General features: G+C 48.4%; 1 protein-coding gene and 1 long non-coding RNA gene across 2 annotated transcripts in view; one reads left to right on the plus strand and one right to left on the minus strand.

Annotated features, from left to right (window-relative positions):
* Positions 1–93: 93 nt before the first annotated feature.
* CAPN1 (calpain 1) lies at positions 94–24,528 on the minus strand. The gene is made up of 22 exons (XM_010957120.3): positions 23,963–24,528; positions 22,976–23,243; positions 22,748–22,817; positions 22,362–22,480; positions 20,717–20,850; positions 20,461–20,629; positions 19,544–19,627; positions 19,132–19,217; positions 18,741–18,815; positions 18,444–18,604; positions 6,755–6,933; positions 5,764–5,775; positions 4,774–4,985; positions 4,641–4,680; positions 3,988–4,053; positions 3,844–3,901; positions 2,990–3,054; positions 2,517–2,585; positions 2,218–2,296; positions 1,590–1,706; positions 1,190–1,248; positions 94–842 (listed from the first exon to the last, which is right to left on the minus strand). Exons 2-22 carry the CDS (start codon positions 23,240–23,242, stop codon positions 816–818), a joined length of 2,148 nt encoding a protein of 715 aa, XP_010955422.1. The 5' UTR covers position 23,243; positions 23,963–24,528; the 3' UTR covers positions 94–815.
* Positions 24,387–27,992, plus strand: part of LOC141578817 (uncharacterized) — a 6,318-nt gene continuing 2,712 nt past the window's right edge. Inside the window, exons 1-2 of the long non-coding RNA XR_012509518.1 lie at positions 24,387–24,486; positions 25,333–25,565. This is a non-coding gene — a long non-coding RNA (uncharacterized LOC141578817). The remainder of the gene's footprint in view (positions 24,487–25,332; positions 25,566–27,992) is intronic.

The raw sequence follows: 27,992 nt of genomic DNA on the forward strand, positions 1-27,992 counted from the left end.
GGTGTGAGGCCCTGGGTGGTCCCTGCAGAGCAAGGCTTGCTGTGCCCTCCCGGGCAGCAGGTTTAGATAGAAACACAATCCAGAGACAAGAGGTGGGGCCTTTCCCTTTATTAGCTGGGGTTTCTCTGCAAGCAACATGAGATATCCCCATGCCCAGGTGCCTCTAGCACCCCCACAACTGGTACATCAGTCCCTGAAGAGTCCCCTTTAAAATCACCAATATAAAAAAGGAGGGGGAGAGGGAAGGAAGGTCTGACCACCCCCCAGGCCAGGCCGCTCCTGGTTGGCAGGTGGGAGGAGGGCCAGAGAGGGGCACTGGCTTCTACACAGGAAGGAAGAGGCGCCCCCAGTCCCAGGGAGGAGGCCCCAGCTGGGAGGGGGCTCCGCACATCCAGACTGCAGACTGTGCAGAGCTAGTGGTTATAGTTTAAAGTCTGCAGGTGAGGCCGGTGGGTGGACTGGATGGGTGGCCTGTGGAGGGAGAGGAGAGGAGGTCTCGAGGTCTGGGGCTGTCAGCTCCCTGGGGAGCCCCATCCTGAGGCAGGAACAAGCAAAAGCTGCCTTCCTGGTTTGGCGACCGGAGAGGCTGGGGGAGTCCATCGGAGCCCGTGGCCGGTGGAGGCAGGGAGAACCACAGCTCTGCCCAGAGCAGATGAACCGTGGTGGCTGGGAGGTGAGGGGACAGGAGGATGAGGCCGCCTCCTGCTCCAAGGAAGGCACTTGCAGCTGCTGAGGCCTGGGGCGGCGTGGCGGGAAGGCATGGCTTGGCAGATGAGGAGAGCAGAGGAACAGAGCAAGGGGCCCGAGCCCCCGCCTCATGCAAACATGGTCAGCTGTAACCACTGTGGGCAAAGAGGATGGAGGGAGGGGTCAGCCGGGGGCAGAAACCCCAAGTCCAGCCTCTCAGCTCCATGGCTCAGGAGCTGTCGGCCTCTCACCCACTCTGAGGGTCAGTGGGAGAGGGACCCTCCTGGGGAGGGAGCCCCTCTCTGACCTCCTCTACCCCAGGGGGAGCCTCCAGGGGCCTGGCCCTCCCTTCCCAAAACCCAGACACCCCACCGCATCCTTGCAGGACTCAGGTGGCGGGCCTTTAGGGCTGGCTCTGAGGCCACATGCTCCAACCTGGGAAGGTAAGAACACTCCACTACCCCTGAGTGCCCACCTCAACCCAGCCAGAGGACAGTCCCACCTTGAATAAGTCAAAGGTCACGACTCCATCCAGATCTGTGTCCAGAGTTTTGAAAAACCCTATGTGTTCAAGAAACAATGATGTGGGGCTAAGTCTCAGAGGGACAACCAGGCAGGGCCAGGACCTGCCCCACCTCCTGCCTCACCCCCCACCTCCCCACAGTACCCCAAGCTCTCACCCTCATAGCTGGGGAGCAGCCCTTCCTGCTGCCTGGGAGACCCCTCCCCAGTTCCCTCCCATTCCCTGTCTCCTGGCACGCAGCCCGCCTGGACCCTCAACTGCCCAAGACCTTTGCCTCTTGGGCACATGTCACAGCACAAGACTGTACCTGTCATTTGCACAAGCTCACAGGAGCGAGTTTGGGACAGGGCTGGAGGTGGGAGCTGATGGGGACACTCACGGAACATGGTCTCCAGCCGCACCAGGCAGCACACGAAGTTGTCGAAGTCCACAGCCAGGTCGGGCTCCGAGTAGCGGGTGATGATGAGCTCATACAGCTTCTTGTTGAGCTTGAAGCCTGGCCCAGGAGAGCAAGTGAGGCCAGGGAGGTGCAGCCGGAGGGGGTTGGGGGATGGAGAAGTGGGGGGTGCCAGGTGGTAGGAGGGAGCTTGAGGACGGGACAGCCCCAGGGAATCAGGAGTGGCCATCATGGCCCTGGGGTCCAATTTCATTTGTTCTGAGTGCCTGGCCTCACGCTGACGTGGGACTGTGAGGATGGGCCCTGCACCCCTCTCACTGGACTTTGGTCCCACTCTTCCCTGGCTGTGTGGCCTCAGGCCAGTCACTTCCCCTCTCTGAGCTGCACTTTTCTCTGTGCTCAATGGGATAATAAAAGAGCCTATACTCCTTAGGTTGCAGTGAGGACAAAAGGAAATGCTGGTAAGGCTCTGGTTCAGTAACTGAGATAAAAGGGTTGTTACTGCTTCACCAACACTGCCATCACCCCTTAGGGACAAGGCCAGTGCCCCAGGTAGCTGTCAGGAAAGTGACCTGGGGCTCCACCAGTACCACCAGCCCTCGGGCCTCACCTGCAGACTCGATGGCCATCCGCATCTCATAGGCACTCATGCTGCCCGACTTGTCCAAGTCAAACTTCCGGAAGATGGACTGGGGAGCAGAGGGTGAGGGCTCAGCCCAGCATCCAGCCCATCCTGTCCGCTCCGGGTGGAGGGTTGTTGAGGGTGGAGGGGAGAGGCCTGAAGGGGGTCAGTCACTGGGATATATGGGCTCAGAGAGGTAGACCCAGGGCCAGGACCTAGTCCACACAGCCAGCCAGGAGCCTGAGGCCACAGAGGCGGGGAGGGCACTGCCAGCAGGGACCACCTACCAGGTAATTCCGGATGCGGTTCCACAGGATGTTGAACTCCACCAGGCCCAGTTTCCCGTTGCCATCACGCTGGGCAGCCGTTAAGAAAGCAACTCCATAGCTTAAACCAGGCACAGGGTGAGAGTGAGCCCCAGGGAGAGAGGGAGACTGGCTGCGGAGAGAGCGAGATGAGGGGAAGGGAGGGGAGAAGGGGCAAGAGCCCACGTACAGCTGGCCCATGGTGGGGCTTGAATTGGGGTGCCAACAGCACCTTAGGGTCACCTGCGGACCCAGGCGCTGCTCCACCTCTCACTTGACACAGGCTTGTGCCTCAGTTTCCCCTCCCCAATCAAGGGGAAGATGCCAGGAAGGAACTGGTCTGTCCAACTTGTCCCTTTCTCTGTGCTGCTCCCAGGACGGGTCACTGAGTGCCCTTCCCACGCCCACCCCCCACCCCAAGCACCACTCAGGAGGCAGAAGCTGAGGGAGGATACGTCCATGAGGTTGACCATGCTGCGGCAGGACTCCAGGCTGAAGCCCTTGGTCCGCAGGTCTTTGTCTGCAAGGAAAACCAGTTCCAACATCTCAACCCTGCCAGCCTCCAGGCCCTGCCCCGTGTTGGGGGCACTGGGTGGGATGGGGGTTGGGGGGCACCATCCTGTTCCCTGGTGTGTAAAATTTAGCAGAGTAGATGTGTAGGATTGTTTTTATCATCAGAAAACAGTTTAAAGTATTTTAGCAATCAAGCCAGCGTCCCCACAGCCACGTCAATACAATTAGACCAGAGTGAAATGAAACAGGCTCAACAACGGGAAAGAAAAGCAGCTGAACATGCAGCAACGGTGGTCACGGCAGGGGTGGGGTTTGCTGCAGGCCCCGAAGGGTGGGAAGAGCAGGAGAGGGCTCTGGACTGAGGGAAGAGCACAGAGGTCAGAGGTCAGAGGTCAGAGTTAGGAGGCGGGGGCAAAGGGAAGGTTGGGGAGTGGGTGCCTTCAGTTGGGCACATTCAGGGGTAAAGCCAGCCACCCTCCTGGGCCCCAGGGGTGCATCTTCTGGTAGGAAGAGAGGCTGTACTCTTGCACTAAGATGCTGTTGGGAGGCTAAGCTTCTAATCACACCGCGCACAGCACTCAGGCATGGAGAATGGGGTCCAGCAAGATAGCACAAGGAGTTTGGGAGGAAAATGGGGGTGAGCAGGGTTCAGAAAGACAGTGGAAGGTGCCCCACCCACGAAGAGCAGGGGCTTGGGTTCCCCTCAGTGTGGGAGCAGAAGCCTAGGTTTTTTTGGGGTTTGGAGGAAACTCAAGGCAGGACCCAGGGTGCAGAGTGGCCACTCAGGGGCGCTCACGTTTGCTGATGATCCTGTTGAGGATGGTCCGCAGCTCCTTGACACTGATCTCCATGTCCTGGGAGGAAGAGGGAGGATGGCACCCGCCAGGGAAAGGCTGTCTCTCGGTGCCCCCAAGTACCCCTCCAGCACACCCTGACCTACCTCCCCTGCCAGCTGTCTGAAGAGGGATTTGAAGTTCTCATCAATCTCTTCTTCTGAGAGCACTTGCTGGATGGAGAAGCGGAGAGAGCAGGTCAGGGGTGCCCTGGCCTGGGCCCCTGCATGGGCTGGAGGTAGGGCTGGGACAACTCATCAGCTATGGGTCACTTCCCCTTGCTAAGCATCATTCTCCTCTGTAAAATGGGAACCCAGCCCCTGCTCTACCCCTGTCCCAGACTCCTGTGGCTTAAATGTGGAGAATGAAGTTCAGTTCAATGATGAAGGGTGAGGCTTTGAATCCCTGTTGCATGACCTTGGGCAAGTTCCTTAGCCTCTCTGAACTTGAGTGTCCCATTGGGAGGGGGGAAGGTGACAGCACTTGACAGGGTTGTTATGGAGGAAACAGGGTGACCCACGTAAGGAGCTCAGCACTGACTCAGCAGAGTGAGAACCCAGGGACCCTGCGCCACTATTATCACAAAGTCCCTTGCAAACTATAAAGTGCTGGGCAAATGACAGGTTAGTATTACTCTTGTGGCTCCTTCCAGGAAAGGCTCTGCCCTGCCAGCTGGAGCCCAGGGGACAGGACACCCAGGTCCCCATCACACACCCCAGGTGAAGGAGAGGAGGGTGGCTGGTGGGGGAAGGGCACATACCTCATCGGGGAGGTTGGCCTGGACCTGGTCATCCAGCTCCCTGCAGGTGGGGAGACAGAGGGACCAGTCAAGGGGGATGCAGGAGGGGCGTGGGACAGGTAGGGAGCAGAGTACGAAGTGGCCTCCTACTCACTGGGTCCCCGCGCACTTCTCTGAGAAGAAACGCAGCACGAAGTCACCCTCCTTGTTGGGCTCAAAGGTGGAGGGCACCACCACGTACTCCCCGGGCGGCAGGCGGAAGCGGGTGCTGACCTCCCGCAGGTTGATGAACTGCTCTGACCGGGCCCGAGACGCGTTGGCCAGGAAGAAGTCCCGCTTCAGGTGCACAGCTGGCTGGCCCACCAGCTGGTGGGAGGGGAGGAGTGGGGGCTGCAGCTGCCCCTCAGCCCACCCTGAGGAGCTGCCCCCGTCCCAGACATAGACCCCAGGCTCCAAGTTCTGGCCAAGAGGCTGGAGAACTGGGTCATGACTCAGTCACCCTCAGGCTGCCTGACACTGACAAGTCATATTGCATCAGTTTCCTCATCTGTAAAATGGGTGTAACAGCCCTGTCTACTGCACAGGGTCAAGGTGAGGAGATACCATGGAGGTGAGCGTAGATCCTATGACACCATGAAATTACTTTTTCATTATCCTCACCTGGAGGTCCCCCATGTCAGACACTGCAGGGCCCTTTCCATGTGGCACCTCACTTAATGCTCAGGACAGTCCATTTTACAGACACTGATGCTGAGGCTTAGGGCTTATGCAACTTGCTCAAGGGTCCAGGACACTCAGCCCATCCACCGCCCTGCTCCTAACCAGTGCCCCAGATGGCCTCAGCCAGCACTTACTCGGTGTAAACAGTGAGACAGGAAGAGCTTCATGTGTGTGTGTCGGGCAGGGCTCTGAGGGCCAGGGTTCAAATCCAGCTCCCTTACTTATTACCTGCTCTGACCCCCCAGGAAGGCAATGTTTGGTCTGTCCACTGAATAGTGGGCAGGGGTGTGGGTGCACTTCATAAGCCGTAAAAGGAGGTGCCTTCTTAGCTCTCTACATGTGGGCGATCGGCCGTCCTGCTCCCCTCTGGGCGCCGTCGGGCCATGTGTGTTCAAGTATGTGCGAATCCAGGCGAGCCACCTACCTCCGGAGGGACCTGCCAGAGAGACAAGGGGCATTAGAGGGAGCATGGGATGTGCTGGGCAGGGGCTCTGAGTTTTTTTTTTTAATTGAAGTACAGTCAGTTACAATGTGTCAATTTCTGGTACACAGCACAAAGTCCCAGTCATGCTTATATATACATATATTCTCTGAGTTCTTAAAACGAGAATGATGAGATAAGGAGACTAGAGGGCAGGGTCCTGGGCCTGGGGCCAGTGGTGACCCAGACCTGCCTTCATGCCAGAGAAGGACCCCAGGACCCCTGGAGGGAGGCCCAGGCAGGGCCCTCTTTGTCCCTGGAATGCCCTGCACCTCAGCTCTGAACCAGAGCCTCCAGGACAGCCCCCTGGGCGGCTAGCTGCAAAGTCCTCCAGCCCAGGGACATTGGAGGTCCACAACAATCTGCTGCCAGGGCTCTGGGCCTGGGCCGAGGCTGTAGCCATCCTTTACCTCCACCAAGGAAATCCAGGAGTTTGTCTTGAACACAGTGCATGAAACAGCGCCCTCCACGGCTAGCCTCTGCTTACGTACTTCCAAGATGGGGAGCTCACTGCTCCTCCAGGGCAGACCACTTGCCCATTTCTTTCTGAAGCTGAGCCAAAGCCTGTCTCCCAGAAGCTGCCTCCCAGGTGTCAGCTAAGCCAGAGCCCTCTACCCAAGTGCAGCCTTCCAGCCTCTAAGGATGGGGGAGAATCGCAGTCTTCCCCTCCCCTAGCCAAATATCTTCCTTCCCCTCCTCTGCCTCACGGGTGAATTTCAGGTTCCTGGCTGCCCCAGTCCTGGCAAAAGGGCCTCAGCAGGTGCCTCTAGAAGGCTCCATCTAAGGCCCTCCGCCTCAGGGGTGTGACTGGCCCCGTCCGTGGGCTTCTGATGGGCGGGTGCAGCGGCGTCCTCTGGCGCCCCTGGCAGAGCTTGCCTGTGGTGGGCCAGGAGGCCGGCTTTCTCTGCAGTGTCGGGTGGATCCACCCACTCACCTCATAGACAGCGAAGCCAATGGTCTCCATGTCACGGCCGAATCGGCGCTCCCGGCGACGGTGCTTCTGCATGAGAGCGAGCAGGAAGCTGCAGCCTGACTCACGACCCCCATAGTTGTCATCCGGGTCATCTGTCTCCTCCAGCCGGATCTTGAACTGGGGGTTCACCCAGAAGGTGGCTGCAAGAGGTAGGGAGGCAGGGATTGGAGGAGAGGCAGAGCAGAGCAGCCCCACACCAAGCCTTCCCCTCCTCCACGTATTCCTTCATTCAATAAATATTACTAAGTGTCCACCATGTACCAAGCGACAGATGTGCAGTGGGGACACACAGGATCCCTGTCCTCATGAGCTCACATTCCAGAAGAGGAGGCGAAGCATGAGCATGTCAGGTTAATTAACAGAACAATTACAAAGGGAAGGAATCTTTGAGATGATATTTGAGCTGAGACATGAAGGGGAAGCCCTGAGAGGCAGGAGCCAGGAGGAGACAGACAAAAAGACCCCCACGTAGGGCTCATGAGCACAAGGGATCCTGGGAGGTGGCAGAGGTAAGGAGTGTGGATTGACTTCCAGTCAGGCTTGCCCCAGGAGGGGCATGATTGGATTAGGATTTTAGAAGGTGGTTGCTGTGTGGACAATGACTTAGAAGAGGGTGAGAGAAAGCGGGGTCTGAGAGGCAGCCACAGAGCTGCAAGGGCTGAGGGGGACTGGTATAGTGATTCAGCTGCCTGAACAGCCCTCTTGACTAAAACAACCACGTGCTGGATTGAATACACAAAACTTCTTTTTAAAGGCACCAATAAACCACAGCCTCCCCCCTCTCCATATACAAAATTAACACAAATCAAAAAGATAGGGGGAGGGTATAGCTCAGTAGTAAAGTGCATGCTTAGTATGCATGAGGTCATGGGTTCAATCCTTAGTACCTCCAGTTAAACAAACAAACCTAATTACCTCCCCCTGAAAAACAAAAACAAACAAAAAAGATAGATAATAAGCAATGAACCCCACACACAGCTGGTGGGAACGTAAAATGGTGCAGCCACTTGGCATAATAACCTGGCAGTCCCTCAAATGGTGAAACACAGAATTACCATGTGACCCTGCAATTCCACTCCTAGGTATGTATCCAAGGTTAATGAAAACATATGTCTATATAAAAACTTGTATGTGACACTTCATAACAGCATTATTTATAGTACTGAATGATAGAAACAACCCAATTTCCCATCAACTGATGAATGAGTAAACAAAATGCGATATAACCAAACAATGGAATGTTATTCAACAATAAAACGAATGGAGCACTGACACAAGCTATATACCATGGATGAACCTTGAAGACGTTATGCTAAGTGAAAGTCACAAAGGGCCATGTACTGTATGATCCTATTTATATTATATTATTGTCTGGAACAAGCAAATCCATAGAGACAGAAAGTAGATTAGTGGTAGCCTGGGGATGAAGGGCTTGGGAATAACATCTAGGTGGTATAGGGTTTCTTTCTGGGGTAATGATAGTGTTCCAAAATTGATGTGATAATGGATACACAACTCTGTGAATATACTAAAAGCCACACTGGATTTCACATTGTAAATGGGTGAATTATAAGGTATATGAACTATATCTCAATAAAGCTATTTAAAAAAATGGAAACTAGGAGCCATAAAAGGTAAATAACACCAAAGGACTTCTGTTGACTCCTAGAGACCTTGAGTCCTGAGCACAGGGGCAGGAGATAAAGTCTAATAGGAGACCCCTGCAATAAGATTAGAAGCTCTGTGATGAACACCAGCAGTGTAAGTGTGAAAGAAAAATAAAACCACTAGGAGGAAGGAAAAAGTTCTCCAAGAATTTATAATCACAATCCAGCCTTCACATGAGCTTGCAGTTTTCATTTATGTTGCTGTTGAGATTAAAAAAAACAAACAAACAAAAAAAAACAAAAAACCTTAAGGGGAGAATTTATTTTTAGAAGTCCTGGGTTGGGAGTATCCCAGGTGACTGGCAGAAACATTCAAGGGACTTAACTTCATTCAAGAACTCTAAGAACTCCCAGAGACAACCTTCTAGGCCAAATGAGCCAAAAATCTCACAAGGAAACAAGACATGATGGCTGAGAACTAGTAACCACAATAGACAAAAAAAACTCCTCAAGACTTCAGATATTGAAATGATCAGACACAGAATGTGAAAGACTAAGCTTACTACATTTAAAGAAATAAAAGATGAAACTTGAAAAGCTTGAAAATATGAGCAAGAATGAACAGATAAGAAAAAGGGCCTTTAAAACTTCCAGAAATAAATCTTTCTATTGAAATTAAGTATTTGTTGGAAGGATTAACCAACAGATTTGACACAGCAAAAAAGAAAATTAGTGAATTGAGAATGAATCAGAAGAAACTACCCAAATGCATTCCGGGGAGATTCAGAGGTGGAACATTTAAGAGACGTTAAGAGATATGGAAGACTGACTGAGGAGGTCCACCTTACCTTTGACTGGAATTTCAAACAGAGAAATTAAAGAGAGTAGGAAGAAGGTGATAGTCTAAAAGATTATGGGTAAGAATTTTCTAGAGTTGCTGAAAGGCATCAAACTTCATACACAGGGAGCTCAACAAATCCAAAGGAGAATTTTAAAAATCCCTACCTCAACACATCATGGTCAACTTGTAGAACATCAAAGAAAAATAATCTTAGAAAAGAGAAAAACAAACCATTTCAGAAGGTATGGTAGACAGACTCCTGACTCACATAGCAACAATGGAAGCAGAATGAAGTGAATTAATGTCAATCCAGAACTCTACATCCAGAGAACTGTCAAGGATGAGCACACTATAAAGGCATCTTACACAAATACTGAGAAAGTTTACCACCAAAAGACTCGCCCTAAAAGAAATGCAAAAGGACATATTCCAGACAGATGGAAAATGATCTCAGATGAAAGGTCTGGGAATGGTGAGCAAAAATACTGATTTTGTGTGCATAATCAAACAAATATGGACTATGTCAAGTAATGATGATGATGCTTAACTTACAGCAGGCAGAAGAGTGTTTAGAATTAAAATACTAGACAAAAACAGCATACTGAACAAAGGGAGGCAGTGATTCAAGTGAAATATTCTCAGGTCTTTACATTGTTCAGGTAGAGGGTAAAGAAAGATCCTGATCAATTAACTTTAGAACTTACTAAGCAAGCTCTTATGTCTTCCAAACCCACAGAGGGAAAAGCTAGCAGAAAGAAAAAAATTCAATCCAAAAGAAGGCATAGCAGGAAGAACAATCAGACAATGCATAGTGGGTCTGCTGAAATAAATACAAATATATCAGTAATCACTCTGAATGTAAATGTACTTTCCAAACAAAGGATAGCCTTTTCCAAAATCTTTCAATAGCTCAATATTTTAGTTGTTATCGCTTATAAACAGCATAGGTGGTTTTAACTGGGATGTTTGATTATTAATTCAATCTCTCAGTTGTTACCCAGGTCTATTCAGATTTCTGTTCCTCTTGAGTTAATTTTAGTAGTTTGTTTCTGGGAATTTGACAATTTCATCTAGGCTATCTAATTTGTTGTCAAACAATGGTTTGCAGTATTTCCTTATAATTCATTTGTTTCTGAGCAGTTGGTAGTGATGTTCTCACTTTAATTTCTGATTTTAGTAGTTTGAGTCTTCTCTTTTTTCTTGGTTGATTTGGCTACAGGTTCGCCAATTTTCCTGAGCTTTCAAAGAACCAACTGCTGGTTTCATTGATTTTTCTCTATTTCTTCTCTATTTCATTTACTTGGACTTTAATATTTCCTTTCTCCTGCTTGCTTTGGGTTTAGTTTGCCTGTTTACTAGTTTCTTAAATTGGAAAATTAGGTTATTGATTTGAGATTTTTATTTTTTAATATAAGTACAGTGTTTTATTTATCATTCTATGTAATTTCTCATTTACATCATTATTTCTTTGTGATAAACTAACTTATTCTATGAGGCCAGCATTACCTTGATATCAAAGCCAGATAACAACATCACAAGAAAAGGAAATTACAGACCAAATTATGAATACCAACATCAAAATCCTCAACAGAATACTAGCCAACCAAATCCAACAGTATATTAAAAAGATTACACAATATGGAATAGAATTTATCCCAGGAATGCAAGAATAGTTCAACATAAGAAAATGAACCAATTTAATATATCATGTTAACAGGACATAGGGACAAAAAATACATGACCATCTCAATTGACTCAGAAAAAGACATTTGACAAAATCTAATATACTTTCATAATAAAAACATTCAGAAATTTAGGAATAAAGGGGAATTTCCTTAATATGATAAAGGGTATTTATGAAAACCCACAACTAATATCATACTCAGTGGTGAAAGAATGAACACTTTCCTCTAAGATCAGGAACAAGATACCTGCTTACACCACTGCTACTCAACATTGTTCTGGAAGTTCCAGGTAGAGCAATTAGTCAAGAAAAAGAAAAGCATTTAAGTTGAAAAGGAGGAAGAGAGCTATTTTTACTTGCGAATGATATGATCTTGTATATAGAAAAACCTGAAGAATCCACAAGAAAGTTGTTAGAACCAATAACACATTTAGCACAGTTGCAGATTACAAACATCAGGAGACAAAAATCAGTTGTTTCTATACACCAGTAGTGAACAACCCAAAAAGGAAATTAAGAAAACAATACCTTTACAATAGCATCCAAACGAAAAAAATACCCAGGAATAAATCTAACCAAGGAGTTAAAAGATTTGTACACTGAAAAGTACAAAACATTGCTGAAACAAAGAAGACATAGAAAAATCAAAAGACATCGCAAATTCATGGATTGGAAGACTTAATCTTATTAAGAGGTCAAAAGCCTTTTTTGCAGAAGTGAAAAGCAGATCTTCAAATTCGTATGGAATTATAAGGGGCCCAGAAACCAAAACAATCTTGAAAAAGAAAAAAGTTGGAAGACTAACACTTTCTGATTTCAAAACTTATGACAAAGCTACAGTAATCAACACAGTGTGTTACTGGCATTAAGAATAGACATACAGACTAAAAGAATAAAACTGAGAGTCTAAAAGTAAACCCATACGTATATGGCCAAGTGATTTTTGACATAGGTGCCAAGACAATTCAATGAGGAAAGAATAGTCTTTTCAACAAGTGATGCTAGGACAACTGGATTTCCACATGCAAAAGAATTAAGTTGTACATCTATCTCACACCACAGACAAAAATTAACTCAAAATGGATCACCAACCTAAATATAAGAGTTAAAACCATAATGCTCTCTAAAGAAAACACAAGAGAAATTCTTCATGACTTTGGACTTGGTAATGGATTCTAAGATATGACACCAAAAGCATGAGCAACTAAAGAAAAAATAGAAAATTTGTCATCAAAATTAAAAACTTCCATGATTCAAAGGACACTATCAAGAAAATGAAAAGACAACCCACAGAATGGGAAGAAATATATGCAAATCATCTACCTCATAAAGCTCATACCCAGAATATATAAAGATATATATATATATAAAGAATATATAAAAAGATAAGTGACTGAATCTAAAAACTATTTCAATAGACACTCCAAAAAAAAGGGCAAACTATTTAAATAGACACTCCAAAAAAAGACATTCAAATGGCCAATAAATACACAAAAATATATTCAACATTATTACCCACTAAGGAAATGCAAATCAAAACTTCAATGAGATACCACTTAAAACCCACTAGGATGGCTATAATAAAAAAGTTGGACAATAAGTGTTAACAAGGATGTAGAGAAATTGGAACCCTCATACATTGCTAGGAGGAACGTAAAATGGTACCACCACTTTGGAAAACAGTTTGCGTGCAGTTCCTCAAAAAGTTAAACATGGAGTTGCCATAACAACCTAAAAATTTCACTCCTATTTATAGACCCAAGAGAACATATGCTCATACAAACACGTATACATAAATGTTCATGCTCATTACTCATAATAGCCTCAAACTGAATACAACCCATCAACTGATGAAAGAATAAGCAACTGGTATATCCATATCATGGAATTATTCAGCCTTACGAATGAAATGAAGTACTGATCACACTACAACACAAATGAACTTTGAAAACATGATGCTAAGGGAAAAAATCCAGGAACAAAAGGCCACGTGTTGCATGATTCCACTTATATGAAACGTCCAGAATAGGCAAATCTATAAAGACAAAATTAGATTCGTGATTGCCAGGGGCTGGGGGGTAAGGGGGATAAGGAGTGACTACTAGTGGATACAAGGTTTTTTTGGGGGGCAGTGAAAATATTCCAGAGTTAGATAATGGTGATGATTATAAAACACTGTGAATGTATTAAAAACCACTGAATTTTACACATTAAAAGTGAATTTTATCACAATTCTTAAAAACATTACATATCAAAATTGTGTAACTCGGTAGGCATGTAGCTCAGTGATGGAGTACATGCTTAGCATGCACAAGGTCCTGGGTTCAATTCCCAGCACCTCCATTAAAATAAATAAATAAACACTCCTCCCACCCAAAAAAATGAATTAAAAAATTGTGTAACTCAAAGATACGCTTGGAGAGAAATTATTATTTTAGGTGCATACATACAGGAAAAATTAACTGAAATTAATGAAATAAGCAACTAATTTAAGAAGTCACAAAATTACAATCACACCAAAAAGAATGAAATACCTAGGAATAAATCTAACTAAAAAGGAAAAAGATCTGTACTTGGAAAACTATAAGACATTTATGAAAGAAACTGAAGATGATGCAAACAAATGGACAGACATACCATGCTCATGGATTGGAAGAATTAATACTGTTAAAATGAACATACTACCCAAGGCAATCTATAGATTCAATGCAATCCCTATCAAAATACCACTGGCATTTTTTACAGGACTAGAATAAATAATTCTAAGATTTGTATGGAAACACAAAAGAACTTGAATAGCCAAAACAATCTTAAGAAAGGAGAACAAAACTGGAGGTATCAAACTCCCTGCTTTAAAACTATACTACAAACCTTCAGAAGTCAAAATAGTATGGTACTGGCATAAAAACAGGTACATAGATCAATGGAACAGAACAGAGAGCCCAGAAATGAACCCATACTTCTAATATGAGAAATTAATCTATGACAAAGGAGTCAAGAACACACAATGGGGAAAAGACAGCCTCTTCAATAAATGATGTTGGGAAAACTGGACAACTACATGCAAAATATGAAACTAGACTACTTTTTCACACCATATACAAAAATATACTCAAAATGGATTAAAGATTTAAATGTAATACTTGAAACTATAAAACTCCTAGAAGAAAACATAGCAGTAAGCTCTTTGACATCAGTCTTAGTAATATTTTTTTGGATATGTCCCCTCAGACAAGGGAAACAAAGCAAAAATAAACAAATGGGACTATATCAAACTAAAAAGCTTTTGCACAGCAAAGGAAACTATCAACAAAATGAAAAAACTGCCTACTGAATGGGAGAAGAAATTTGCAAATAATATATCCAACAAAAGGCTAATAGCCAAAATATATAAAGAACTCATACAATTCTATATCAAAAAAACAAACAACCCAATTAAAAAATGGGCAGAGGACCTGAATAGACATTTTTCCAAAGAAGACATACAGATGGCCATCAGACACACGAAAAATGCCCGACATCACTAATCAAAAACACAATGAGATATCACCTCACACCTGTCAGAACAGCTATTATCAAAAAGACAACAAATAAGTGTTGGCAGGGATTTGGAGAAAAGTGAACCCCGTGCGCTGCTGGTGGGAATGTAAACTGATGCAGCCACTATGAAAAACAGTACAGAGATTGCTCAAAAAATTAAAAATAGAACTATGATAACATCCAGCAATTCCACTCCTGGGTATTTTCCAAATAAAATGAAAACATTAATTCAAAAAGATATCTGCACCCCTATGCTCATAACAGCATTATTTACAATAGCCAAGATACAGAAGCAATCTAAGTGTCCATAGATAGATGAGTGGATAAAGATGTGATGTGTATATATACAAAGGAATATAACTGAGCCATAAAAAAGAGTGAGATCTTACCATTTACAACAACCTAGATGGGCCTAGAGAGTATTATGCTAACTGAAATAAGTCAGAGAAAGACAAATACTGTATAATTTCATTTATATGTGGACTCTAAAACACAAAACAAATTAATAAATGAGTCCAACGTATGAAATGTACAGTGGGGGGAACACAGTCAGTAATTTTGTAATATCCTTGTATGGTGACAGATGACAGCTAGACTTATCATGGTGATCATTTTGAAATGAATAGAAATATTAAATCACTAGGTTGTGTACCAGGAACTAACATAGTGTTGTAAGTCAATTATACATTAAAAACAAACAAACTGATAGAGATCAGATTTGTGGTTACCAGAGGTTGAGGGGGTGGAGGGAGGAGGAACTGGATGAAGGAGGTCAAAAGGTACAAACTTCCAGTTATAAGATAAATAAATACCAGGGATGTCATGTACAACATGATAAATAAACTTAACACTGCTCTAGGTTATATATGAAAGTTGTTAAGAGAATAAATCCTGAGGAAAAACATTTTTTTCTATTTCTTTAATTTTGTATCTATATGAGATGATGGATGTTCACCAAACTTACTGCATTAATCATTTCATGATGTATGTAAGTCAGATCATTATGTTGCACACCTTTATACAGTGCTGTATGTCCATTACATCTCAATAAAGCTGGTAGGGAAAAAAAGAAGTCATAAAATAAAGTCTAAAGATAAATTCAAAGAAAGCAGAGGAATGATATAACAAACAGGAGAGCAAAGATTAATGATATAGAAAAAATACTGTACAAAGAATCAATAAAGTAAAAAATCATTTGTTTTTAAAGACTAATATTGATGATCCTCTCATAGGATTAATAAAGACAAAAGATACAGTGCAAATAAGCAACACTGAACAAAAGACATGGTATCATGACAGATGAGATACAATATATTAAGGATGACTTCATGCTAATAATTGTGAAAACAGATGCAAAGGATAAACTTCTAGAAAATAAAACTCATCAAAATAGTCTCAAGAGGAAATAGAAGACCTGAGTAGTCCAATCTCTTAAAGATATTCAATATCAAAGTTAATTTTCACACAAATAAAAGAGCAGGCCTGACAGCTGTATGGACCAGTTCCCCCAAACATTTCAAGCAAAAAATCATCCTCATCTCATGCAAACTCTTATAGAAAACAGAAAAAGAGAACATTCCCCAATTCACTTTATCAGCCAAATATAGCACCGATACCAAAACTAGACAAGGTAAGTATGAGAAAGGAAAACTACAGGTAAATCTCACTCATCAACATGGACGGAAAACTATCGTATAAAAAAAAGTTAGGCATAACTGTTGTTTTTATCTCAGGAGCATAAGGTTAATTTAATATTAGAAAAGTGATAAATGTAACTTACCATTTTAACACATAAAAGAAAAAAGCTAATAATAATAATAAATAATATTATAAGTATTTAATAACTGCATTAATCTGATAAAAGGTACATACAAACAAACAAACCAAAAACCCAAAAAGCAAAAACCCTAGGCTAAAAAAGTGTTCAGTGATGAAACCTACAGTCAACATTCAGTAGTAAAACTTTTCCTTTAAGAGACAGGTAAGACCAGCACAGGGTCAGTGCTAGTCAGCACTCCACAGTCCTGGCCAGCACATTAAACAAGAAAATATGACAAAAGTTGAGAACTGGAAAAGAAACAAATTTATCATCACTTGCAGATGCTATAGTGTCAGTTAGAAAACTAAAAAGAATCTACAGATAAATGGGTAAAATTAACTATAGTTTAACAAGTTTTCCAGAATAAATTTAAAAGGTTAACTGCATCCTACAGTATCAGCAACGACTTGGGAGATGCAATTTTAAAAGAGATACCATTTACAACATACCATTTACAACAGCAACAAGATGATAGAGTATCTAGGAATAAATCTCAAAAGGTGTATAAGCCCTTTATGATGACAGTTGTCAGATTTTACTGAAAGATATTAAAGGCCAAAATAAAGAGATACGCCATATCCTGGGATAAGAAGACTCAAAATTGTAAAGATGTTAATTCTCCCCAAATTGGTCTACAGATTCAGTGCAATTCTAAATTAAAATCTCAAAGGGGCTTTTTGTAGGACTTGGTAGACTGATCCTAAAATTCACATGGGGAAAAAAAAAGAGCAAGAATAGCTAATAGATTCTTGAAGAAGGAATTCATCCTGTTCAATAGCAGGATTTATACACCTATAGCGACTAAATCTGTGCACTGTTGGCAGAGGGACAGATCAAGGGACAGAATGGCACCTTAGAAACAGACCCACACGTATGTGGGAACTGTATGATGGAGCTGGCACTGCAGGGAAAGGATGCACTTTCCACACATGGTACAGGGAACAGTGATTATCTATTTGGGAAAAAAACTGCAATTAGATCCGATTCCTATGAGGGAGAAGAATGCTTTACAACAGAGGGCTGAGAGCCATGCTGAAAATTGCCGGAGGATGAGCAGTGATGGATTCGGCAAGGCCGAAGCTGGCAACAGAGGGCTGCAGCAGCAGCAGCCACCGCTGATGGGGATGCAACTGGACTGGAGTGGGTTAAACACTGAACTGGAAGTGGGAAATGAAACAGGGAGTGTGGCAATCCTGGGAGATTTCGCTTTGAAGGGGAGCAGAGAAATGGGTGGAGAAGTGGGGTCAAGAGAGGGTTGCTTTGTTTTAAGACAAGCAAACCTCCATGATGACCTGGAGTGAGAGGTGACGGATGAAGGAGCATTAACATTTCAGAGTGAGGGGGAAGGGGGTCTGGAGCAGAGGTGGGGGGTTCCCATGAGCAGGGACAGCTCTGCCACTGTCACAGGCGGGGTCCAGACAGGCTGGGGGATTTGGACGTGGGAATTTGAGGGGGTGTCCTGTGAAATCAGAGGAGGGTAGTAGCGGAGGGAGGTTTGAGGAGGGAGTGGGAACATTACAAACTAGTAGTGGGTTTGCTGGGCCCACGCGAAGTGCACATTTAAGGTTTGCAGCTGTGAATTTACAGGGGAAATACTGCCCCAGTTGTGTGATGTCTCTCCAGGTAGTCCATGGCTCTAGAGACGGTGGCGAGGGTTCAGCTGGGGTTATGGTTGTGCCAGGTAAGAGGAGCAGGGGGGCGACAGGAGCCAGGAAACTCGAGTGTTTGCAGGATTAAAATGGTGACTCCAACCTGTGAAGGATGATGACTCTAGTCTGATAAGAAGAGAAGGCAGGATGGGCGATGAAGGATAGGCCATGGATCGAGGAGCCCAGGGAAAGGTGACAGAAGCATCAGGGAGGAAGACAGTGGGGCAGGAGGGAGGTGTCGAGATGAGGAGTCACAGGCAGGTGGCTGGAGAGCAACCACATCTTCTCCCCTGGTCAGCGCCCCGGGCTCGGGCCCCAGCAGGGGAGTCAAGTGTGGCTCTTCTGAATTTACAAGGAGATTCAATATTTTATTCTCAAAGCAAATTCTCGAGGTCAGCACAACTATCCCTATCTTACTAGTGAGGAAACTGAGGCTCAGGGAAAAGACATGCCTTGTACGAGGCAGCAGGGCCCAGCCTCCAGCCCTGCGCACCCTCAAGGCCAGGTCACCTGGGTAGTTCCGGCAGCCCCCTGCGGTGCTCCCCCGCCGCCAGGTGCCCTCGTACAGGGTGGTGTTCCAGTTGCGGAACCTTTGACTCTTGAGTGCGTCAGGCGTCAGGTTGCAGATCTCCAGGCGGGTGAACTCGCGCATGAAGTCTCGGAATGACATCCTGGGGGGTTGAGGTGCAGAGGTGAGTTGTGGTCCCCAACCAGGGCGCTGAGGGCACGCTGGGGTCTGTGGGGACTGGGAGCTGGGGTGCCTGTCCCAGGGGGGCACTGGGAGGCACTGAGGAGGGGGCTGCTCACCAGAATTCCCCATCCTCCATCTTGACCCGGAGCTGCTCCCGTTCATAAGGGTCCACGCTGTTCCACTCCGAGGAGCTGTGGGGAAAAGGGCACTGCCAGGGGCTGGCGGGCACTGACCTGCCCAGCCTCTGTCCCTGGGGCCTGTCCTCCCCCAGCCCAGGTGAGGAACCCTCTGCAAGGCCAAGTCCAGAAATCCCAGTCCCAGGAGTTGTCTCATGAGGGCTGGGTCAGATGCCCAAAGGATGCTCACAAGCCAGGCACAGTGGCCCGCACAGCCTGAGCTTTGCTAGGGCAGTCCCCATACTGCAGGCTGGCAGAGCCCTGAGCAGAAATGCCACTGGCACTGAACAGCCTCCCCAAGCCTCCCTAGCCAATGTCTGCAGCCGCTCACCCATCACTCCAGGCTCCTGTCCACTCCACCTCGCCCCATGGGTTCCGCATCCGGATCAGGTTCACCATCTGGCCCTGGTAGTTCACCTGTTCCCCAGAGCTCCCATCAGTGCCTGCTTCTGGCATGCACTTTAACACCCATTCCTGCCACCTCACCCTCACCGAGCCTGGCTCAGCAGGCAGCACCAGAGCAGAGCTGAGAAGCCTGTCCAGGAATAAACTGCACACAAATTACAGTAACTCAGGGAGGGACAAGATAAACATCTCTGGATGAGAGTTCCTAGGAGATAGAAAAGGTGCCACAGGAGGTCAAGGGAAGAGCCAGCCCCTCCCACAGCCCTGGTCACAGGCCACAAAGGCAAAGAGGCAGGAACCACCCAGCAGGGAAGGAAGGCCTCCATGTGGGCCAGTACCTGCTTGGCCCCGGTCACAGAGTAGGCATGGCCCTTCACCAGCTTCTTGAAGGTGATGGCCTCCATGTCCAGAATACTGGAGATCTGTAGAAAAGCACATGTGCTGTGGTCAGTGTCCCCACCCCCAGTCAGGAGCTGCTTTCCCCGTGCACAAACAACTACTGGGAGACCCCAGCTATCATCTCCACTTACAGGCGCTGCCCCTGGAAGGGGGGCTGCTCAGGCACTCCACTGATGCTACCACTGGTGGGGGAGCCTGGGCACCCCACTGACACTGCTTTTGGCCAGAGCTGTCCAGACCCTGTGCAAATACGCATGCACACACATACAGCCATGTATAGCCCCTCCCCTCATCCCAGAGCCACAAGGCCCTCAGAGAACCTTGTGTGGAGGGACACGGTACGACAGAGAAGGGGGGTGAGAACAGGCTAGAGTCAGGTAGGACTGGGGAAGAGCGTGGGGCCAAGATGAGAGTGGAGGATGTAGTGATGGTGGGGGTGGAGCCTGAGATCAAGGATGAGGGATGCCAGGATGAGTTGTGGGAACAGAAGAGCAACAAAGTGAGTGAATGGAGCAAGTTCGGGAATGAGGCTGGGGTTCACGGGAACTGGGACAAGGGAAGAGCTGAGGTCTGAGGCTGTGAACTCAACAGCAGATGGGCACAGCCTGAGATGACAGGTGCAAGGAGCTGAAGTCAGGAAAACACACAGAGGTCTGAGGTTTGGGGGACCTGATGACACTGGGCATGGAGGTGGAGAATGTGACTGAAGGGATGGACGAGGCTCAGTCAGGATCTGGGCATGGTGTGAGGTTAAGGATGGGGTATGAAGCCAAGCCTGGGACAAGTCTGAGGCTGGGGTGGGTTGGGAGAGGGAACAGTAAGACAAGACTCAGGTCACAGAATGGGGCGCACTCACATCAATGGAGCAGCCCAGCAGGGAGCCTCGCTCCAGTGCCTTGAGGATGATGCTGTAGAGGTCGCTGGGCGCCTTGCGCAGCTCATACCACTCGGTGACCCCGCCTGTGAAGTCCTCAAAGCCCTCGGAGGTGCTGCCCCCGGACAGGGCCTCATAGCTGCCATTCACCCTGTGGGGTGGTCCAGGTCAGCACTCTGCATTAAGAAGGACCCCGAATCCCAGGGTGGCATGGACCTGTCCCTGGGCCCCTACTCACTTGGCATAGGCCTTCTCTAGCAGGGCGCTCCAGAACTCGTTGCCTTGGGCAGAGTGCACGAACACCAGCTTCCCGTCCTTGGTGGGCAGCAGGTCATCCACCACCACGTCCACCCACTCCCCAAACTGCCAAAGCTGGGGGAGGAGGGGCACAGTGAGTACCTATTTTGAAATCCCCTGGGCCTGAGCTCAAGCTTCGGCTCTGCCACTTATTAGATACCACATTCTAGGTCATGTGTCCTACATACAGAACCTGAGCAAGTTATCCTCTCTGAGCCTCAGTTTCTCCATCCATAAAAGGGAACAGCAATGCCTTCCTCATGGGAAAACGAAAGAAGATCAGGAAGGTAAAGCTTTTTTTTTTTTTAAAGCTTTTTTGATATTTTTGAAACAGACCAAGGTGACTCTTCAGGTATGGAGAGCTTGGAAAGCCCTTGGGCCTTGGCTCTCCAGGAACCAGGGTGTGTGTGTGTGTGTGTGTGTGTGTGTGTGTGTGTGTGTGTGGTGTGTGTATGTGTGTGTGTGCGTGTGTGTGGTGTGTGTGTGTGTGTGTAAGGGGGTGGGGGGTGTCCATGTAAATTAGGTATGAAGGAAAATGTGGCATCCAGATCCTTCAACCACAAGATAGACTAGACTCCCACAATCACAGGATTTGCTTCAAGATGCCTTCAGGAGCAAGCCGAAAGTGACTAAGTGCTATGGCGGGTGGGGTGCAGAACAATGGAGCAAGGGGAGGAGGTGGGCCCACAGCACCCGCTGGTGGGACGGGCGAGTAAACGACCCAATCAGAGGCTGGGTAGGAGCAGATTGGAGGAGTGAGGGGAGGGGGCGGGGAAAGGGCGGCGAGTCCACGCCCCTGCGGACCAGCTCTGCAGGTGGGGCACTTGGTCAAAGCAGATCTAAACGCGCCGTGTGTCCTGCAGACTGTGCGCACCAAGGCGGGTCAGGATGAAGTAGGGTAAGGAGCGCCCTGACGAGGCAGAAGGAGAGAACACCACGGCCAGAGGTTCTCATCCAGAGTTGCTGGAGTGTGTCTCTCCTAAAACCAGCTTATTGAGAATTCGTCAGTGTGATTTAAAAAATGGGCCTTGTGCGCAAACAACGTCAGGAAAAGCTGGTTTAAATAGGCTTAATCCTGAGTCTTTTCTGCAGGGCTCTCTCAGAGGCTGGAGGGTGCCAAAGTGTAGGAAGAGTTGGGGTGGGTGGGTGCAGAGACCGATGACAACGGTGTAGATGGCCACATGTGCTAGTCTGTTTTCCCCAGGGGAACAACTCTATTTCTCAGACAGGGAAGCTGAGACCCTGAGGAGGAAAAGGATTTCCCACAGGATGTAACACAGAAACCTTTCTACTCTTCCAAGCGCTTCCTTCCATCTCCCCTTATATGCACAACCACCAGGAAAACTGCCAGCCCAAATACCTGCCCAACCGTTTCACACATGACAGACCTTTTCACACTTGACAGATCCGAGATGGAATCAAGAAGTCAAGTATTTTCGAGAGGGAGGGCTGGCCCTGCAAGGTGTGGCCCTGAGCCACCCTAACTTCAGACTGCTGTGTATGGGTCAGTGGTCCTCACCTTCTCCAGTTCCTGTTACCCCTCTCTCACCAATCCCATTGTCCCAGGTGGGTGTGGGGCTCCTCACCTGGAAATGGAAGATGCCAGCATAGCCATTCTGGAAGCTTTGGCCATGCGGAACTACTCGGTGCAGGAGGGTGTCATTGAGGGTAAGGGAGGCAATGGCAGCCAGCAGCCAACAGTCCCCTGGGATGGGAAAGATCCACGTCAGGCCTGCTCCACCAGTCTGCTCCCAGTAGTGCACATGGGTGCCATACTGAGGAGAACCTGGGGTTCCCTGGGCAGGGTGCCCCTCAACTTACAGAAAAGACCCAGCAAGCTGGGCAAACCAGCCCCAGCGCTGATAGCCAGAGCCTGCCTAGGCTTGCAGGAGGGAGGAGCTGAGGCAGAGCAGGAAAGAATGGGTGTGGGGAACTACCATGGAAAAGACACTCAGAACCCCCCAGGGCCTACCCAGCGCTCCCTGGCAGATGTCTGTGCGGGTGGCTCCATCCACGATGAACTGGGGGTTTGAGAACAGCTCCTGAAAGAGACCCAGAGTCCTGTCTCTGGGCCAGCCCCTCCTAGAAACTGGATCCCAGCCATCCCAGAGCAACTTCCCACTAGGGACCTAGAGTCCTGCTCACATTCCTCACCCAGGATGCAGGTAAACTGAATCCCACCCAGGGTGGCCCCTCTCACCGTGGGACGCTTCCACTTGACGCCATAGGTTTTGGAGGAGTTTGGGCCCAGCTCCTTGTAGCCCAGGCTCTGGGGCACTGGGGGGAAAGACTCATCACGGAAAAGGGCCCCACTCTGCAGGCAATGAGCCCGCAGCTGCTCAAAATCCTGGCCCAGGTACTTGATGGCGTTTTCATGGCGGCCCAGGCCCAGCTCCTTGGCCCGCTGCTTTTGCACTTGGGCAGACACCCCGGTGCAGTACACCGGAGTGATGATCTCCTCGGCCATCCTGTGAGACAGATGGGGCTGCTGAGAGCCCAGGTCTATAACTGGGGCTCCTGCTTGCTGACGCCACTCTCTGGCCCCTGCCACCCTTCCTCCCCAAACCTGCGGTCTCCTCACTGCTCCCCTCACGGAATCAGGGCTCTCTGCCACCTCCCCCTGCTCCCAGAATTCAGGAGAGGGGGCCTCCCATCCAGCAGGTGTGCTGGCCACCACCTCCCTACGCCTCTACAATGCTACCACCTCTCTTCACAGACTCCCATTGTCCTGGGCCTGCAGTCCTGGGGTCAGTCAGCCAGGTGGGGCAGGGCGGAGCCCGAGATAGTAACGCAGGGAACCAGTAAAGTGGGAGACCTCAGGGAAAGCCTCTTTGACTGCCTTCCTATAACCCTCCTTCTCAAACTAGCCAAGCTCCCATGCACTGGCCCCTTTCCCTGGCTTGGGAGCTGAGAAGTCCAGGCAGCCAGGGTCCCCCGTCCCAGGGCCCTGAGACAGGTCGGAAGAACAGGGCCGCTGGGCCTCACTCCCTTCCTCTCCAGCCTTCCCCCCGAGCCCAGACCCCGGAGACAGCGTGGAGCGCAGGCTGCGACCGCCGCCTGAGCCGTGCGGCTTCCCGAGCCCCCGCCCCTGTCCCAGGCACTCCGAGGGCTGGGGTAGAGGCAGCCCCTCAGCCCGGGAGCTGTGGCCAGGGTCCAGGAATCCCGGTGCGGCCACCCAGCTCCTTACCTGGGGGAGCAGTGTCTGGGGGTCGCTGCGGTCCCTGCGGCTGGCTTCCCCAGCGGCAGCTCAAGACAGGGCCCAACCAGGAAGAGCGCTCCTCCCCGCCCTCCTCCCGAGGCCCCTCCGCCCTCCTTCCTTCTCCCTCTTCTCTTCTTCCTCCTCCTCCTCCTCGAGCTCCAAGCCCGCTTCCTCTCTACTCTCCCTTATCTCTCGGGCACTTTCTTTATCTCTCTAACTCAAGGAGTCTCCGGGCCCCTCCCTCCGTAGGCGCTGGGCCAACTCCGCGAGAGGACAAATTAGTAAAAGGCAGAGTTGTCCCCGGGGAGGGGCCAGCGCATATCGAGGTGGAAGGGCTGGGCGCTGGACGGAAGGGCACCGCAGGGGAGGGGGAGGGAAGAGGGCGCGACAGGGGGTATTTTTAACCAGGGGCAGCAGCTCAAGTTGCAGGGCTGGGCGGCCCAACCCCACGCGGCGCCCCGGAGGGCATTCCCGGGCGTCCCGGCCGGCAGCGCCGCTTCCTGCAGCCTCAGGTCTGTCCCCCCGGCGCCCCTCCTTCGCGGGGCCGCAGCTGTCCCCCCACCCCTGTCCCCGCGCGCCCCTAGCGCGGGGCCGAGATTACCTCGGGCTGCGGCAGCTGCTCGGAGGAGGGGCCGGGCTGGCGGCGAGCGGACCCCTGCCGGACGCTCGGCAAACGGCAGCCCCACCCCGCCGGGTCCGCGCCGCAGCCAGGCTCCTGGGCAGGGCCCGCTCCCCGCCCCCGCGCCCTGGGGCGCAGGCTCGGGACGCCGCCACCCCGCCTTAGCGGCTCCGGGCGTCCGGGCGAGGTGCGGGGAATCGGCCCTCCAGGCCCGCGCTCGCTGCGTGACTTTGGGTGACCCTGCCCTTCTCGGCCTTGGTTTCCCCGTTTGCGCAGCGAATGGAATGAAATGAGCAACTGTGGGAGCCCATCTTTCTCTTGCGCTCTGAGGTTTCTTGAACCTGGAAAGGTCGGCAGCCTTTCCCTTTCCGCGAGCCATCCTTTGCCCACACACCTGGGAGCGCCCGAGTGCGGACTTACCCGGGAGGGGGCGGCGGAGGCTGAGAGCAGTACAGCAGGCCCACCCAGGCCCCAGAGAGACCCTGCTTCCCAAGATGCGTGAAGTTGGAAGAGCCCTGAGGTTGCATGGAGGGAGACTGGGGCAGCCCCCCCCCACCCCCCAGCTCAGGGCTTTTGACTGACCTTGGGGGCCCTAGCCCACCAGGTTGCAGCTCTTATATGATGCGCACACAAGCATTTTGTTCAGGAAACAGTGCATAGCTTTCCTAGGATTTTAGGACCCATGATCCCAAGAAGGTTAAGAGCCACTGATCTAATCTGTCTTCATTCTCACTCCCAGTTTACAGATGAGGAAAACTGAGGCCTAAGAGGATGCTACTTGCTGAATTCCTTCAACTCGTGAGTCAGTGCTGGAACCAGTTTCTGGGTCTTTGCTTTTCACCATTGGGCATTTATGTGTCCAATCTTGACTAAACCCTTCTGACAGGTCTTTGCATAGCAGAGACCCATGACTAAGGCAGATCAGTCCCTACTATAGGAGACTGCTCTCCTGGTTCAGTTTCAGGAATTAAGGTAGGTGAATCCTGATGGAAAAGTAGGAGGTAACTAGACAGTGAGATGCTGGAAAAGATGTTACTAGCTGAAAGAACAGTGTGTGCAAAGGTCCTGAGGCTGGGGGGGAACACTGGCCAATAGGGGAACTGCAAGTGTTTCTTGTGACTGGATCACAGGGAGCAGGAGCCTGGGAGAGGAAAGATGCTCCCGTCACCCCAGAGCAAAACATTCTGGCTCAATCTATGTGTCCCACAGTCCCCAGAATTACTTTCACAAACCTGTCACTCCTACTGATTGCGTTCGGTTGTTCACCAAGTGGGCACTGACTGCCTCCTGTATGTGCAAGGCACTGTGCTCACCTGGGCATAAGATGGTAAAGACCCACAGCTTTGGCTCTCTCTGAAGGAGTCAGTGATTCAAGTCTTACAACCACAATTAATTGGGAAGAAGAAATGGTGTGAAGGAAGCCTATAACTGAAGCCTTAGCTAATCTATGTATTAGAGTAGGCATAAATCAGACAAAGGGAGTTATGGCAGGGGTGGGGGAGATGCCAGGTAGGAGAATTAATTGCCTTGGCATATGGAGGAACTGAAATATTCTTAGTGTTGCTTGAGCAGCGAGAGAGAAAGGGAGAGAAGAGTTCGGGCAGGGCTGGATGGGCCATGGGAGTTTGGATTTTGTTCTGCTTGAGGTAGAAGGCTGCTTAGATTTATACAAAGGAAGGAGAAGGATGCCTGGGAGTGGGTGGTTCAAACTAAGGAGGTGGTAGGCACAAAAGAAGTAGATGGATTTGATAACTGTTTAGGATACAACATATCAAAATTTAACTCAAACTGTATTATACACCTAAATATAAATCCTAGGACTATAAAGCCTCTAGAAGAAAGAGAAGGAAAAACCTTAACAATATTGGGTTTGGCAAAGGGAATTTCGTATATGATAAATTCCAGATGAACTCAAGATTTAAATGTAAAAAATGAAAACAAAAATACAGCCAGCAGCGAAGGGAGAAATGTTTTTAGTCATCTCAGTGTGGAAAAGTTTTTTGTACCCTGACATAAAGCCCAGAAGCCACAAAATTTTATTTTACCACATTAAAAAATCTGTACAGCAAAGTCAAAATGATAAACTGAAGAAAATACTTACAAGTTACATCTTGAAGGGCTATTTTTCCTTATATGTGAGTCAGGTACCAAAAACAGTGGAGAAATGGGTAAAGACAAAGACAATTCACAGAAAAGAAGACTAACAGCTCTGGAATATATGCAGCAATGCTTGAGCTCACTCAGAAGAAGAAAAAACACAAATTAAACCTTCACTAAGACACCATTTTCTACTTTAGCAAACAAAAAATCTGGTACCTCACTGGTGAGTTTTCTGGAAAACACATACATGGCTAGAGATTGAGGGGCTGTACAGGGATAGCCCCATTATAGGGACATTTGGCAAAGTTCATTCACTGTCTGGAATAGCAGAAGTCTGGAAACAGCTTAAATATCAATCAATATGAAACAAGATACATTATAGTACCTTTATATAGAGGAATACTATATAGCTGTCAAAAGGAATGTGTGAACGAGGAACCATCTTCAAAATATATTAATTACACAATAGGATGTATGGAATTCTTCCACTGGATTTTTTAAAAAGGTGGACGGGGTGAGACATATATGCAATTTTGGTGTGGTGTCTTTTTTCTGACACCACCTCTTATACCAAGTGTGTGTTTTTTTCCCAGGTACCAAATACTTTCTCAGGTTTGATAATTCAGTAGAAGACTCAGAACTCAGGAAAGTGCTTTACTGGCTGTTACCAGTTTATTAAAAAGGTTACAACTCAGGAGCATTCAAATAGAAGAGATTCATAGGGCAAGAGATTCATAGGGTAGCCAAATAGAAGAGATCCGTGTGGGGGAGGGGTGCAGAGCTTCTGCCCTCTCCAGGTGAGCCACCCTCCCTAAAAGACTCCAAATCTCCAGTGCCCTGCCTCTCCTGGAGGTGGTGAGGAGGCTGAAAGTTTCTACCCTCTGGATCACTTTTTCTGGTGACTAGCCCCCACCCTGAGTAACCTCATTAGCATAAACTCAGGTGTGATCCAAAGCACATTTAGGAATGACAAAAGGCACTCCTATACATTCAGAGGATTTTAGGAGCTCTGTGCCGAGAACCTGGGACAATGACCAAATATATATTTTATTACACCACATTCGGTTATGCATATTTAGAGTCTTTCTCTGGAAGGACATAAATTATTACTTTCATTGTTTCCAAGGGTAGGAGATGACTCTTGGTTCAAAATTCAAAACATACATGTGAATATATTACTTATTTGAAAAACTGTTAAGAAATACTTTGCAGTACTTTGTCTTGGCTTCTAATGTCCACAGTCTCCAAGCATTACCTCCATGCTTGGGAATGGCATCCAGATTCCTCTGCCTTCTGACC

The sequence above is a fragment of the Camelus bactrianus genome, chromosome 10, assembly GCF_048773025.1.
Source record: "Camelus bactrianus isolate YW-2024 breed Bactrian camel chromosome 10, ASM4877302v1, whole genome shotgun sequence".
In the NCBI taxonomy this organism is placed as follows: domain Eukaryota; kingdom Metazoa; phylum Chordata; class Mammalia; order Artiodactyla; family Camelidae; genus Camelus; species Camelus bactrianus.

What these genes read in the sequence shown, in the direction of transcription:
- CAPN1 (XM_010957120.3), bottom strand. Translation starts at nt 23,242, where the DNA reads ATGGCCGAGGAGATCATCACTCCGGTGTACTGCACCGGGGTGTCTGCC. An exon ending in AGGCCAACCTCCCCGATGAG is followed by an intron (nt 4,054 to 4,640) that starts GTATGTGCCCTT and finishes TTCTCCATCCAG; the next exon opens with CAAGTGCTCTCAGAAGAAGA. An exon ending in TCAGACAGCTGGCAGGGGAG is followed by an intron (nt 3,902 to 3,987) that starts GTAGGTCAGGGT and finishes TCTTCCTCCCAG; the next exon opens with GACATGGAGATCAGTGTCAA.